Below are 14,948 nucleotides of genomic sequence, written 5' to 3'. Positions count from 1 at the left end.
AATACAACTCCGGGTTTGATGAGGAAACAACATTGTAACACAGATCAGAAAATAGTGTAATATAAGCCTCTGCTTTAGCCTGTAAAACGTCATTAACCACTTGAAGACCAACTGAAGGTGAGAGTGAATAGCTGATGGTGTTATGCAAGTTTCTGTCTGTCAAATGCCACTGAATATGCAAGAATATGCAATATTACAAGTCACCAAGGGCCAGCACTGAAGGACCCAGTCTCCAGGAGTTTATGCATCACCATATGAAAAAAGCAGTCTCACTGATATTGTTATTAGAATTCCACATTCTCGCTTATGGGTAGCAATTCTGAGTGGCAGCACAGGCCAGGACTTAAACAATGCAATAATCTGGGGATATGGGCAGTATTGGGAGCCTGGATAACTGTTCTTAAAACTGTTTTATGGTGATTGAATTGGAAGTAGATATGTTAGGTCTGCTGTTTGGCAAGTTAGGTAGGTACATCTTGCACAAAGGATGTTATCAATTCAAAAACATTTTTTTAAAAAGATGATATTTATATGTTCTCTACCTTCTTATAGCACAGATAAAAAATTGGATGCATTATGGTATGCCAGTATCTTAATGTTGATGTTCCTTTATCCATTCAAAATGTTGTCTGTTGCCCTATGTCATTTTCTAGTGGAAGGGGCGAAAATAGTTTGTCTCCATGGATATATTATTGCTTTGCTTGAAATGTTACACACTCTGGTCTTAAACAGTTCTCCAATGCACACAACCAAATGGTATTTACTAATAGTGAAAAAGTATCTATGTAGTCCATTTGATAAAAAGACTTCTTACCTTGACACCCTCAGGACAGTTGTTGGAGCAGAGGCCACTGAGAACTGTGGAGGAAAGAAGATAAAATCAGTTCTATCACAGGTGATGGGGCATTGTATTCATGTTCTTTATGTGTAATGCAAACAAAAAGACAATTTGTCAGTGCATTTGAGGCAACCGAGAACATTAAAAGGCCATTACATTGTGTTTACATGTATAAATGCATCATAGGAGCTCACTTTGTCTATTCATGATTAGTTTGTACAAGCGGAGCAAGGACAGAATCAGTTGAATTGCTAATCAGTCATTAGAAAAGTGACTTTATTAGCATACTAATGGTTCTGAGGTGATGTGATGTTTTGCTTGATGAAGTCACAGAGGAGTCCAATACTTGTTAATAAGGTGCGCACCTAACAACAAGTCAATTTGAATGCATATATTCAAGGGAACATCACTGTTGATTATTTATTTGGACACTGAATGGTGCTATATTACAAATGATAAATAGAGGCAATTTCTATTGTTGGAAGCTGTAAACTCAAGCTTTTAGATGTGGAGATAAACTTGATATATCATTGCTCCACTAGAACCTATGCATAATTCTCCAGGGCTATTATAAATAATTGCTAGTTTAACACTCATTCTCATTGATGCTGTTGAAGGGTCTTTTGACCACACATTTGCCATGTTACCTGTGCCTTTGCAGTGAAAAGGCATAAATGCAGTAAATATGTGACATTCTAATGCTTTATAGTGTATTTGCTATGTGCACAAAGTGGATTTTGTCTTTAACATTAACAATTCACAAATCACATTGAGTGTCTATGCAAATTTCTCCTGAATTTCGAATAGCTATTCATTTCACAAAACAAATCCAGTTAATATGCTCTGATTAGTTTGAATTGTGATTTTCCAAGAGTGTTCTCATGTGTCTTAAGAACTTGTGTTGAGCATTTATAGTATTCCCATGTGCACAAAAATACTCTAACCAACAGTCTCATGTGGGCAGATTCTTTGCAGTACAAACATATGTACTATAAACCCTAAACTTGCCATGTGCTTTGAACTAGAGTCTAGTTCATGGAATAACATATTTGAAATTGCGGTACTAAACATGTACATTCTCCCTTGCCAGTAAAGATTAAGAAAAAAACTTATGTTTGATTTGTAGGGCCCCGTGCAGCTAAACAACACCATTTTGCAGAAACGTCCTTACTCTGCATAGACCACATTTTTTTCTGTCGAAGAAACAGGAACATTTTCTGCCTGGAAATAAGTACAGAACCTGTGGAGCTCCTACTAGCTAGCATTTAGTTAAAGCTGCAGAGACTATAAATGCTGCCAAAGTTATCTGCTCAATTCCAAGCTTCTCATTTTGACAATAAATGTACAGCATAATCCAAGATAAAAACAGTTAATATCAGTTCATTATGAGAATAAATTGTTATAGACTACTGTACAATAAGACAGATATCGTAAACATGGGTAGAAAGGCTATTACTTGCAAATGTAACTCATAGTTTAGATTTACAAAATAATTTATGCAGGTAGGGTAACTTCATGAATATTTTTGCACAAATAAACACAAAAAAATAAATAAAACTGTTACCATCTCAAAACAGGTGCATACCAACAGATTTAATTTTTTGTTTTTATGAGGAATCAGATTACATTCAATGTTACATACAAGTTTTATGGAAGTGAAGTACAATTAGTAAAATTACATTATATTGAATACACACATTGCATGGTTGCAATTTGGTACTACTGATTATTGATAGATAAGCTTTTCAACCACAGAGTGAATAAACTCAATATTTTTCTTCTTTCTGGGCTTTGATTTGCACACAGCTTTGATGTTCTGAGGCTTATTAAGTATACGCCTGAAGGTGAATTCAGATGTGGTTCCAATCAAGCACTTAACGTGTGTTCTTTAACCTCAACTGACCACATTACACATAAGGTGCTACTCACTATTTCACCACCTGAAAACGAAAAAACTGCTCAGGAATACTAATGCAAACAGCTCTGCAATGAGGAACAAGTCTTTGAAAAGTCAAATTTTCAAAAACAAAAACATAATTTCAGTCTCAGATTTCAGTCGTTCAGTTCACAATCACACAAATCCATAGTATTCAAAGTATCCGATGTGCATAGTCCAAGGACACAAGTCTTAAAGAATGCAGAGGGGATCGAACTGGCAATCAACAGGTAAGAGGGCAAACACTGATCAAGTCTGCAACTCATGATGGCAAGTTAGACATCATTTCCATTGTCAAAACATGGCAAGTTGTGGACTATTTTACCGTAACTACTTGACTTCTTGAATTGAACTGATGTCATAACAGTTCACTGACTAATTCTTTAACAAAAACTGTGACACTAAGAAAATAAAAAATATTTGTTGAGTCAATTACATTTTGTTCTTGTGAAAAAACATCTCATTCTGAAAGTAATAAAAAGTGGTCCATGCTTTTTTACCAGGAAATTACTCACTCAACAGACACTGTGTTATGTAGTTTGTTTGAGTCAAAATACTTAATTTGATGTTGAAAAGGTCGTCTACTGTCTAATATTGTATTGACCTCATGTATTTAACATGTTATTGTCTAAACAGGTGCTATTTTCAGAATGTTCAAAGCTTGACAGAGGCATCATTGGAAAGTCCATTTTCAATCTGATTAAACAACCGCTTCTCTCTACACAGTAAACCAACATAAACCTCACATTTTGACCCTGAAATGAAGGAATCTAGTACGGCCAATACAATACGGAAACCTTGCCACAGGTCCCGTAACAGGCGTAACAGGGCCTTGAGGTTGAGCAATGTCATTATTGGCTGCCAACGGAATAATTACACCTTTATCCACTTTGATTATGAGCAGATCAACACATCAGAGGGTCTGCAGCAAAGTCATCTACGAAGGACAGCGTTGATCAATAAATCATAGAGAAAGGATTATGTTTGAATTTCATGTTGTGTGGGGTCAAGCTACTGGCACTGCTGTGACTGATGCTGTAAATCAATAGTGCAGGGGATTAGACAGTCATTTGTTTGAAGGTGGTCTCTTTTGGGAGAGCATGAACTGTGAGCATGGGAAGTAAAAGGCACACCCAAATACAACCCCCCGACATGAAACCATTGTTGGTAAAATGTCATAGTTTCATAGAATGATTCTCAATTAAAAGGATCTAACAAAGAGTGTGGTATCACATTCTTTGTTTAATATTTAACTGAAAACTAAACATTGTTATTAGAACCCAACTAATATGGATTTTCAAACATGATTGTAAAATAACTGAATTCTGGAGGTTCAGGCCTTTAAAATTAGTTATGACATGTCCGTATTGACAGAGCTGAAGTTGGCTGGATGACATAAATTTATTTCCTCAGTGACTTTGTGCTAATGAGATCTGACAACATTTGCAAGACTATCAGAAATAGATGTGTGGATTGTCCAATGAACTCAACGACTGGATTCAAGAGGTTCTGGGCATGAGGCATGTCCATATTCATTCTAATTATTCAAAACATTACAGCAAAACTAAGAAATTTTGGCGATGTCTTGCACAACTTTCATTTATGTTTCTTCTTTATTTTCATGACTATTTACATTGTAGATTTTGAAAAGTAGCCACACTTTGTCTTTGTCATAGCTTTCGACAATTGGCATTCCGTGACTCTGACACGGCACACCTTGAAGTGAAAACCATTTCAGGTTACTTAATTGTGAAACTCAATGAGAGAAGGCCAGTAGTTTGCAGTGGCGTCAACAAAGGGTGGCTACATTGAAGAATTAGAATTTAAAAAAATATAAAAACAAGTAGTTGAGTTATTACACTTTTTTCCATATATCATATATTTGATGTCTTCTGTATGTATATAAAATGTAGATAGTAATAAACATAAAGAAACACAAAATTGAAAGGTGTGTCCAAACTTGACTGGTGGTGTATGTGTGTAGGTATGCAAATGAAAAAAGAAACCCTTTTATTGTAGGTGAAACAGACAAAATGCTGCTGAGTACATTATCAAACATGTTTGACTGAAAAAGTCCTTCACAACTCGCTGCGTCCATGGTAGCTCTAGGAACTGAACGTCAGGCTTGGGCATCCATGTGTGTGCGCCTGTCACTATGTTCCAAGCAGAGGAGAAAGCAGCTTGCGCTGATCGCTTCTTCTGTGCTTTGTTCATAATACTTCAATCTCCCCGACGACAACAACATAACAGCTCCTCCATGGCCAAAAACAGGAATAGCTCTCGCACATAGAGGCGCAAACAGATTCTTTTGCCTCCTGCCAATACCCGGACTCTCTTACCTCCCACACAGAAACATGCCAGCCTGTTTTTTCCACAGGAATATTGAGAATGATGGCAGCATCTTCCCTGGACTAACCTAATCAAGTGAATGATGGACTAGTCAGTGTGTCACTTCGTGTGCTTTGGGCGTCTATCATGGTGCGATAATGGCCACTCCAGTCAGGCAGAAACCAAAAGATTTTTTTCTTCTTTTGGTCATGTGCTTTTCAGGTTGGTGAGGACTAACCAGCAGTCTTGATGGAAATAATTCATGCGCAACAAGAGCCACTGATGCGCTGCGAAAACGCCAGATGTAGTGAGTCAGAGCACAAAAGTGTGTGGAAGGCTGGCATGAAAAATACTAATCATTTCGAGATTACAGCAAGATGAAAAGCAAGCAAAGCCTCTCGCGGCAGCAAAAAACTTGGTTGTAGAATGTGTTATCATAATCACGCTTCTTTATAATCCCTTTTTAGAGTGGCAAATCATGAATAAACGGACTCCCAGGAGTCCATAGACTGAAGAGACATCACGGAGTGATGTGCGATTGTTGAAATAACTGAGTAATTCAATAAATTAATAATTGTTATCTGGTCTGGTTAATACACAGACTCACATATGCCATAAGAATGTGGATTTTTTAAGCTATATAAACACCTGTAACAAAACTAGTACTTGAAGATAATATCATACTGTGGGACATTACAGGCTAAGCAGTAGCATCTATATGGAGACAAGCTTGAAGGGCAAACCCTTCACCTGAAAAGAGCACCTTTAACCTAAATGTTATAATTAACATAAATAATTGCTCTATAGCTAAAATCAACCAAAACTGAATGGGAGTTAACTTCAAATTAAACTTAGCATAATGAATAAACAAACGATAGAAGTCATTATTTTGCTGGCCATGACTTCTAATATTCATGATAGCGCTGAAAAACACATTGCTTTTCCACAAAAGGTGAGCTAATAATAGTGTTACTAGACATGTTTAGATAAAACAGAAGAGTACAAGGAGCAGTCAAAACTTGTCAAGGCTCTCAATTTCCCAGATCTTTTGAAAAAAAGAAGTAACATTTAAATCTGATCCACACCAAATGTCAGACAAGATGTGTATCTAACTGTTACTTTGAGCTTTTATCTTGATTTTCACATATGCTGTGAAAATAAATGTTTGTTTCATTTTAAAAAAAGAAATCTAAATATAATTCTTTTTGGACACAATATGATCCTCTTTTGATTTGAAAGATCACACAATGGCTGTTTTTGCACACACAACACATCAAAATTTGACTAAAGTGGTGCTAAACCCACAACTAAACCTGGAATGGACCAGGACTAAACCTGGACCAAATCAAGTCTACATCAGGATTGAACTGGAACCAAACCAGATTTCAGTCTACAAGGAAAAATATGGACTAACCTCTGACACACATTCATGCAGTGTGTCCAGTGCCTTAAATGAGCCTGACCTTAAGCACTTAGCTCATGGCCTCTTCTTCCACACAATATAAAAATCTCATGGTTGTCATGGTAACCGGAGACTAGGCCACACAATGGGTCGGGGCAGCAGAGGTCCATCACACATGCTGACTTGAACATTTGATTAACACTAGAAGGGGGAGCAGATATAGGCAAGGTTGACATGCTGCGTCAGCCACTGTACGCCACAAACCCAGAGCAGAGCACGGTGACAGCTGAGAGACAGTTTCTCTGAGAGGCTCATCACTTCTCATTGTCCTCAGGCGGTGGTGGCTGACTGCAGGGCCACTATACACGCATGCTGATACAAGAACATAAGAGCCATTGTGAGATGTCAGACTGGTATGAGATTTATGTGCCAAGAGTATCAGAATGATGAAAACTTAGAGCCGTTGCCATAGCAAATATCAATTTAAAACTAAATATTGTATCTTTGGAATGGGAAAAGTCTCAAAATGTTGCAACACCAGGAAGTGGAAACCCATGAATTAGGAATCTCAAACAAGCGAGATCTAGAGAATAGTCTACAAGAAACTAAGAGAAATACTGGAATAATAAGGGACAAAAGCAAGACTTAGTGTTGCTATTACTACAGACAACAGGCCTTTACAACAGACAACAAGCTATTATTATAGACTACAGGCCATTACTGCAGGTCTAAACTAGAGCTACGAGACTGTATTAGAACTATAAACCATGGATATAAACCAGGTATAACTGAAAAAAATGAACCAAGACTAAAGAAAGCTCAAGATCAGAATCTACATGAACTTGTGAACAATGCATTTCCAGGCATGTCTAAAGTTCCATTAATTTACGTAATCTGCTACTTATTTGTAAAATTTGTATTATGTATATGCAAGTTAGCGGCTTTTAGCATTTATAGTTACAAGGTACTGGAGCTAACCTCACTTAATACATTTAAAGGCATGTTTTGTACATTTCTGATGGATTACCAAAATATCCTGTGAATTTTTGTGATACTCCCAAAAGTATTTCTTCATTTTTGTCAATATTGCTCATCTCTATGTTAGATCACACTGTATAGTATAATGTGTATATCTGATTTGTGATTGATTTAAAGTGCAACTCAGCAATAGTATATATAGTAGTATAGCAGTGTCAGGTTATAGTATAGCAGTGTCAGGTTAGAAGTGTTTAATAAAACCCTACAAATTTCTCTTTACCCCCATTAGCCATGCTTGACTGGATATTGTCGTGTCTGATCCACGTGTAAGTAAGACAGGGCTCTGTGGTGCCAGAGGGAGACAGTCCCAAAGGGAACCGTTCCTGTTTCCGGCTTCACTTTGGGTAGCATCATTATAGTGCAGTGGTACGCTCAGCGCCCCCAAACAGCTGGCACAGGCTCCACTGTTCACTTATAGAGGAACAGAACGAATACATGAGACTATGCTATTAATTATCCATAGCACAGCAAAAACAAGAGAGCTATTTTAATGTACAAGTTGCAAAGTTATATAGTTTGAAGTTAAGTCCAAAAGCTACAGAAATATTGGACCCTAGAGTAATTATAGGAGTAACTCTAGCTTAATGTTCATGGTCTTAAACTGTTTTCTGGTTTTCATATGGTTAAGTGGGGGTTTGCTGGGGTTAGAAGAATCCTCAAAGGGCACATATAACCAGATAAATTAGCAGAGAATCCGATTAGCCGATAGTATCATACATCAACGGTGGAAACTAAATGCAATTGTGGCACCACTTATGGTCGCTGTTGCCTAAAGTCCTGCACTATAATGTGCTAATTGGTCTTCCAGCTAGCATAATTCTCTTTGAATGAGGCCAGAAGTGACAAAACAAACTTGTAAACATGCAAATGGAATGAGAAAGGCTTTTCAAATGCATGTGTAAATTATGTACACCATAATGGCACATAACATTGTCAGAGTGCACAATATATGCTAAACATTGTCAGCCTAAGTATCTGGGTTAGCAATTTTTCAGTGAAGGCATAAATAGAGGAATCTGGGTTCCTGGAAGCGAGTATAAACCACATAGACAGCCCACTTGGCCTATATTAGACAAGACATACGACATATCCCATCCGGTGGGAACAAGAAACAAGTACACAGAATATACAGGCAAAACCATAACTATCCCAATTGTCAACATTGTGTGGAACAGGAAGCTATTTTGACACAGACAGACAGTGTAAATATGTGACTGCACACAACATCCAGTGAGAAATCCACCTCCGGACAACAAACTGCCCTGAAAGACTTGTACATCTCTCCATTGTCATACGGTTGTGTAAGAAGTGGCAGCTATGAGTGACAGGAGGCAAAGGAGAGGAGAGTGGGAGAGAGGACAGGAAAGGAGAGATTGGAAGTATGAAAGGAGAGAGAGAGAGATGAGGAGTAAGTAGATATACTGGCTTAGAATGGGGGCCCGTATAAGGAGTGAGAAAAGTACCCAGATGTTCCTCAATGCTGCTAATCTGCATCCTAATAAGTGAGCAGGAAACTAATCAACTCGTACAGTTCTGCCTGTCACTCCGCCTCTTCATCTGGTGCCCGCACACAAATGCACAATTCGACATGCTCCCACCCTCTTTCCTCTACCCCTTTAAAGTATTTCTATCAGCCATGGTTCTATCTTTCTTTCTAATTTTAGTGTTTGTGAGCGCTCCGGTTTGCCTCTTCTTCATCGGTAATCATCCATCCATCTGTCCATCCCACGCCCACTTGGCTCTTTCTTGCCTGGCTTTGCACTCGGAAAGAATCGGTCATGTCATGTTGAGGGAAATTTATTTGCTAGTAATTGTTAAAAGCGAGGCATGACAATGTGGTTGGATGAATACAAGTATAAGGCTGGTGTTTGGACGGAGTTTAATTAATGATGGCACTCAAAAATGGCAAGGACAGAGACTTGACAATGGATGTGGTAAAAGCAAGGGTACAGACAAATCAGCGATAAATCCAAGACGACACCAGCCCAAAATGATATTTAAGATAGGCAAAAACTGAGATTAAGCCAGGACAATTACAATGAAATCAGATTAAAGGGACAATGTAAAATTTGTCTTGCTCCAGTATAGATATATACTGGGGCAAGACAAAAACAGCTCTTGGGGTCAAGCTGAGATCACTGTGCACTGTCTGCATCTAATTACAAACCAGGAAGTGCACTTTTAGCATGCTAGTTGTAGTTAGCTTCACTATGATGACAAAACTCAGCTGCATGAAAGAAATTAATAATTAGGATTCAAGGAATTCAGTAGGAAAATAACATCGGACCGATTTAAACTGTTTAAAAATGAACTAGCTATGACTAAATACCGTACAACTACAGTATGTGGTGTAGATGTGGTCTTGGGTGTCACTTTTTATAAAAAAAAAAAAAAGTCAATATTTCTGTGGATATCAGTTTTAGGGAAGTAACTGGTAAATTCTAAAATGGCTAAATTTCAACTTTTCAAGACTCATTTGATTTGGTTCATTGAAAAAATGACTGTCCCATCACACAATTGAGCCTAAATAAAGTCTAGGAAGTGTATAGGCTATATGTAATAACAATGTTTGAAATGTTCTGAGGCAAACAGACGGCTGAAGTGTAAACTCTAAATAACAACCATGATTTGAGCCGAACTCTTTCTGAAACAATGTCAAAACAAAATGACATATGCAGCTTGAGATGCCTTTCTTCTCAGCTTTTGGGGTATTTTTTTGGTGCACAGCATGGCACTTCACCTGACAGGTCTTCAACTGGTCTGCACATAAACCCTGGAGCCTGCCTCCTAAATAATATATGGCCCTTCGGCAATAGACCTAAGAGGCTTGACGGAATGAATAGTGAAAGGAGTGTTGCTTGTTGGGGTGCAAGGGAGAACGGGATGTCATATCCTAACAGGTAAGGGTCAGTGCCGAGCGCCAAAGCCCAGCAAGAGTCACTACACCCGGCTGTTAGGAGAGGCAGGGGTGCTGTCTGGCCCTGCTCCCGGTAGAGGCTTCTGTGAAAAGAATCGTGTGCTGAATGGAATCCTACATTTTACTGGTGAACAACAGAACCCAACAGTGAGTCAATCCAATATGAAAGAACTCAGAACTGTGCAAAAGGTGGAAAGAGTTATATATATGAACTACGAGAAAATAATGGCAGGAATAATGGATAATAATGGAATCTTTTGATGTATATAGGGTATTTACTGTATATATCAGTCGGTCACAGTACACAACAAACCAAAATCCCATCTGTGCATTTGAGAAGTGCATGCTACATACATTTCCTTTATTGCTGTAATTCGTAGGTAGTCTTTGAACCACAGCTTATATCATAACCGTATAAATCTTATGTCTCTGTATAATGCATTGTTAAATTTGCGTGAGAATCTAGAGCTTAACTGCAATTTGGATGAACTGAAAAAGCAGTCAGTACCATATTACTAACATTCCACATTTTCACAACAAACATTTTCAAAGACTAATATTGGAGACTTTACAGTATTATCCTCAGCTGCCTGCAGGTTGGCGTGACATCTTGAACCGACAGCTCTCCTTATTCATACGTTTTACAACATTTGAAACATGAAACATTTGATTTTGCCATCTGAACTTGCCAAAAATGTTGCATACAAGTTCAGGTATTCATGTGTAATAAAGGTAAATGTTGAAACGGTGCAACAGTTGACAGCTCCATTTTTTATTTTTGGAGGAGGAAAGATGCATACATATGAAATATTCAGTAGTGGAAGATGTAATAAGTGAAGTGAGATGAAGCTATGAGAATGTCGGGAAGGAGAAAACAGCATTATGGAGTGGGTGTATTGCGTTTTTTAGTTTGATATGCAGCAGCGTGACAACAAGAACAGTGGGGTTTATAGAGGCAACACAACAGGAGTCCACGTTTGAGCAAGAACAAGTGCCAAGGTCATAGCATTTTACTTTAAGAAAAACCCAACAATCCCATTAAAGGTCCTGTACCTGATTTCCTTCCCATGCATTTGAGCAAAAGACATATTGTGTAAGCAGCTCTTGAGGTAAAACTAAGTCTGCTGCATACTATCTGCATCCAATTATAAAGTGTTTTATTGTTTGATGACCAGGAAGTGCACAGTTGGCATACTTGTTTTTAACCACGCTCTGGTCTTTGAAAGTTGTGAAAAGTGCTTATAAACTCATCTCACCAAATACCGTATTTTTCGGTCTAGAAGTCGCACTTTTTTATAGTTTGGCTGGGCTCAGAGTTCCCTCTCCACCCACACTTCCTCCAGCTCTTCTGGGAGGATTCCAAGGTGTTCCCAGGCCAGACATAGTCCCTCCAGCGTGTTTTGGCCCTTCCCCGGGCCTCCTCCCTATAGGACCTACCTGAAACACCTCTCCAGGGAGGCATCCAGGGGGCATTGGGAATAGATGCCCGAGCTCCTCAGTTAGCTCCTCTTGACGTGGAGGAGCAGTAGCTCTATTTCCAGCTTCTCCCGAGTGACTGAGCTCCTCACCCCATCCCTAAGGGAGCGCCCAGTCACCCTGTGGAGGAAACTCTCAACCGCATTTCTGCGATCTTGTCCTTGCGGTCATCACCCAAAGCTCATGATCATAGGTGAAGGTAGGAATCGGTAGACTGACTGGTAAATTGAGAGCTTTGCGTTTCGTGCACTGTCTAGTACCCCTCCCAGGGGCTCGAAGCCCGGATACTCTGCACTGCTGTTCGGCCCATAGGCTGACACAACGAGAGACTTGTCCCCGACTCAAAGGCCCATGGACGCGACCCTCTCATTCACTGAGGTAAACTCTAACATGTGGCAGTTGAGCTGTGGGGCTATAATATCTGTTGTATGCTTCAACCAAAATGCATGATGTCACATTCATATACCACTGAGCATAGCCAAGAAAGTTTTCTGAGCCCCTCGATCTTAGAATAACTACATGGAAATTCACAGCATCCTTGACAAGAGTCGAGTTGTCAAGGCTGTTCAGTTGTCAGCAAGCAAAAAGTGTACAAAATGTATTCAGTATTTTTTTAAATATATATATATAGATATACATTACTTTGTACAACTTATTCCGGTTATAAAATAAATGCCTTATAACTGGGACAACAATCCCATCACAACATTCACACACCAATGCCACAACCTCAACCTTAGTCATAAAATGCATTAAGTGTCTTGTTCAAGAGTACAATGGTAGTATACAATCATGGAAGAAGGGATTGAATCAATTTCAGCAGTCTTTGAAATTTTAGTAATGATAGGATTTGATGGCAGGCTTCATAAATATTACTATTATGGAGAGCGACTATACAAATATAATGAATAATGGCAGGGTCATTTTCAATCATACTATTTATTATTATTTTTTAGAGGGTAAATCTCACATTCAAAACTAAAATAAAAAGTCTGCTTGCAGTAAGATGACTGGCACGAATACTGGCCAGTGCCAATCCATCAAAAGGCAACTTTTTAATACCATCAATGCAAAGTTAAATTAGCAACAACAACGCTAACATCATTTAGTATAATGCTTTTTCTCCACAGCAGTGTAATGGAGTATGCCATGGGGAATCCAACCGTGATGCATCATACAACTGGCATTTGGTCTAACATTACAATTAATAATTTGAAAAGTTATATTTAATCAACAATGCAATACAGAATCATAAATCGTATAAACCCTTTGGTATATGGAAAGTCTCCAGGGTGAAGCGAGGATGCTAATGACTAATACTGTTGCTACACAGTGAACAAGAAAGAAATATTTCACATTCCTGTCCTGAAAGGAATAGGTCTGCTCACAAAACAAATAAGCTCATTACAACAAACATCCAAAGACAGTGTGTCCTCTCTGGCTATTTTCTAAGCAATTACTCACAAAACCAAACCACCGCATGAAGGCATACACCGCTAAACAATATGATTCTGTAAATATACATGCATAAAACTGCAGATAAATAATAAACAAAAAGATTAAACCATGCTTCAAAGTATAGACATCGCAGACATCTTCAAAGTATACGACAAAAATAAGTAGTGGAGTAGCAGCGTTGGGCTAAGTAAGCACCATGCTTAAAAGTAGTAGTTGTAATACATGCTTCCACTGGTTTACAAATGACAACAAAATCACAACTGAACCTGCAGTATATGTTTATTAAGAGTAATTATAAGCTACAATTTGGCTTGCCAGATCCTATAACTAAAATTAATAGATCTAATGGATCTAATAACTTGAGAACCAAAATTGTGTTGTGATTTTTAATAAATCTACATTAATGTAATTGGTTGTAATTGGCACTATTTGAATTCAAATGTGTTTGCGTCATATAAGTCATAGGCAATGTGTAGAAAATATACAACAATAACAATGCAACCTTTGACAAAGTAACCTGCCATCACATACTGTGCAGACAAATGTTCATGTTTCAATATGGCATACTTAATGTGGCTACTTTTGCTTTAGGAGCAGTGTGAATGCTTTTCTATATGGCTGCTGACAATGATATGACTATGATTTATCAAAGCACAGTACTATGTAAACTGAAATAAACTGTTTGCCAAGAGACACAGAAGAGACACAAAGCACGATGAACAAGGTTGTTTTTGCCTCCTAATGAGCTGAGCGGAGTGACACATTAAACTGTGTACACTCGCCCCACACTGGAACTATTTTTACCTGCCTCAAATGTCACTATGTAGTGCTATCGCACTATCACCGTTTTGACTTCAAACGGCTACAAACTGGAGTCTGCTCAAACTCTGTTACAATAGGAAATGCAATCTAATAGCTGTGAAAAAAACAAAAAAAAACAACAAAAAAACTATGTGTAAATTTAGATTTTATACCTGTGTGACTGTGAAAGCATTTGTGAATTGTAAACAGTGTTGTGAGGCTTTGTAAAGGAAAAAAGCTATTACTTTATGAGTCAGACACAAAAAAGTGCCTATGTGAAAAGTGTTGAAAAGTGGTGGCTCTGTATTGATAGAACGAAAATAGTAAGAGATGTGGGCTCATTTGAGGAAATACATAAAAAGTATTTGTAAAGTGCCAAAGCAGAAGGAGAAATATGGATCATAGTATAGTATCGAAGCTGTTAAGAGTTATATCAATTTATTTCCAACAAAAAAATGCCTAAAAGGAAATGAAAACAACGAAAACAACAAAGAGTAAATACTATTCAGATATTAGATAGATAAAATGGTAATTAGGTTTGGACCACCTAATTAGAAATGCACAGTCCCTAAGCATCAACCAAACACTTTTTAACGCTGTGGTGTAGTAAAACCTACCGGTAATACTGAGACACAACCATTGCACATAACAAATATAAAATTGGGTCATAAATATATTGCATTCATTGCAATATGTGCAAAAAATATTAGCTTTAGTAAAATTGATTCAGAAATTCAGATAAAGCATGTGTAAA

General features: G+C 38.0%; 1 protein-coding gene across 1 annotated transcript in view; it reads right to left on the bottom strand.

Moving 5' to 3' along the window:
- Nucleotides 1–14,948, bottom strand: part of itfg1 (integrin alpha FG-GAP repeat containing 1) — a 114,005-nt gene that overhangs the window by 36,432 nt on the left and 62,625 nt on the right. Inside the window, exon 13 of the mRNA XM_033988909.2 lies at nucleotides 815–858. Coding sequence (XP_033844800.1) covers nucleotides 815–858 — 44 coding nt within the window. The remainder of the gene's footprint in view (nucleotides 1–814; nucleotides 859–14,948) is intronic.

Source organism: Periophthalmus magnuspinnatus, chromosome 3 (genome assembly GCF_009829125.3).
Source record: "Periophthalmus magnuspinnatus isolate fPerMag1 chromosome 3, fPerMag1.2.pri, whole genome shotgun sequence".
Classification (NCBI taxonomy): domain Eukaryota; kingdom Metazoa; phylum Chordata; class Actinopteri; order Gobiiformes; family Gobiidae; genus Periophthalmus; species Periophthalmus magnuspinnatus.
The sequence above is the reverse complement of the archived record's forward strand: the minus strand, read 5'-3'. Positions and strand labels throughout refer to the sequence as shown.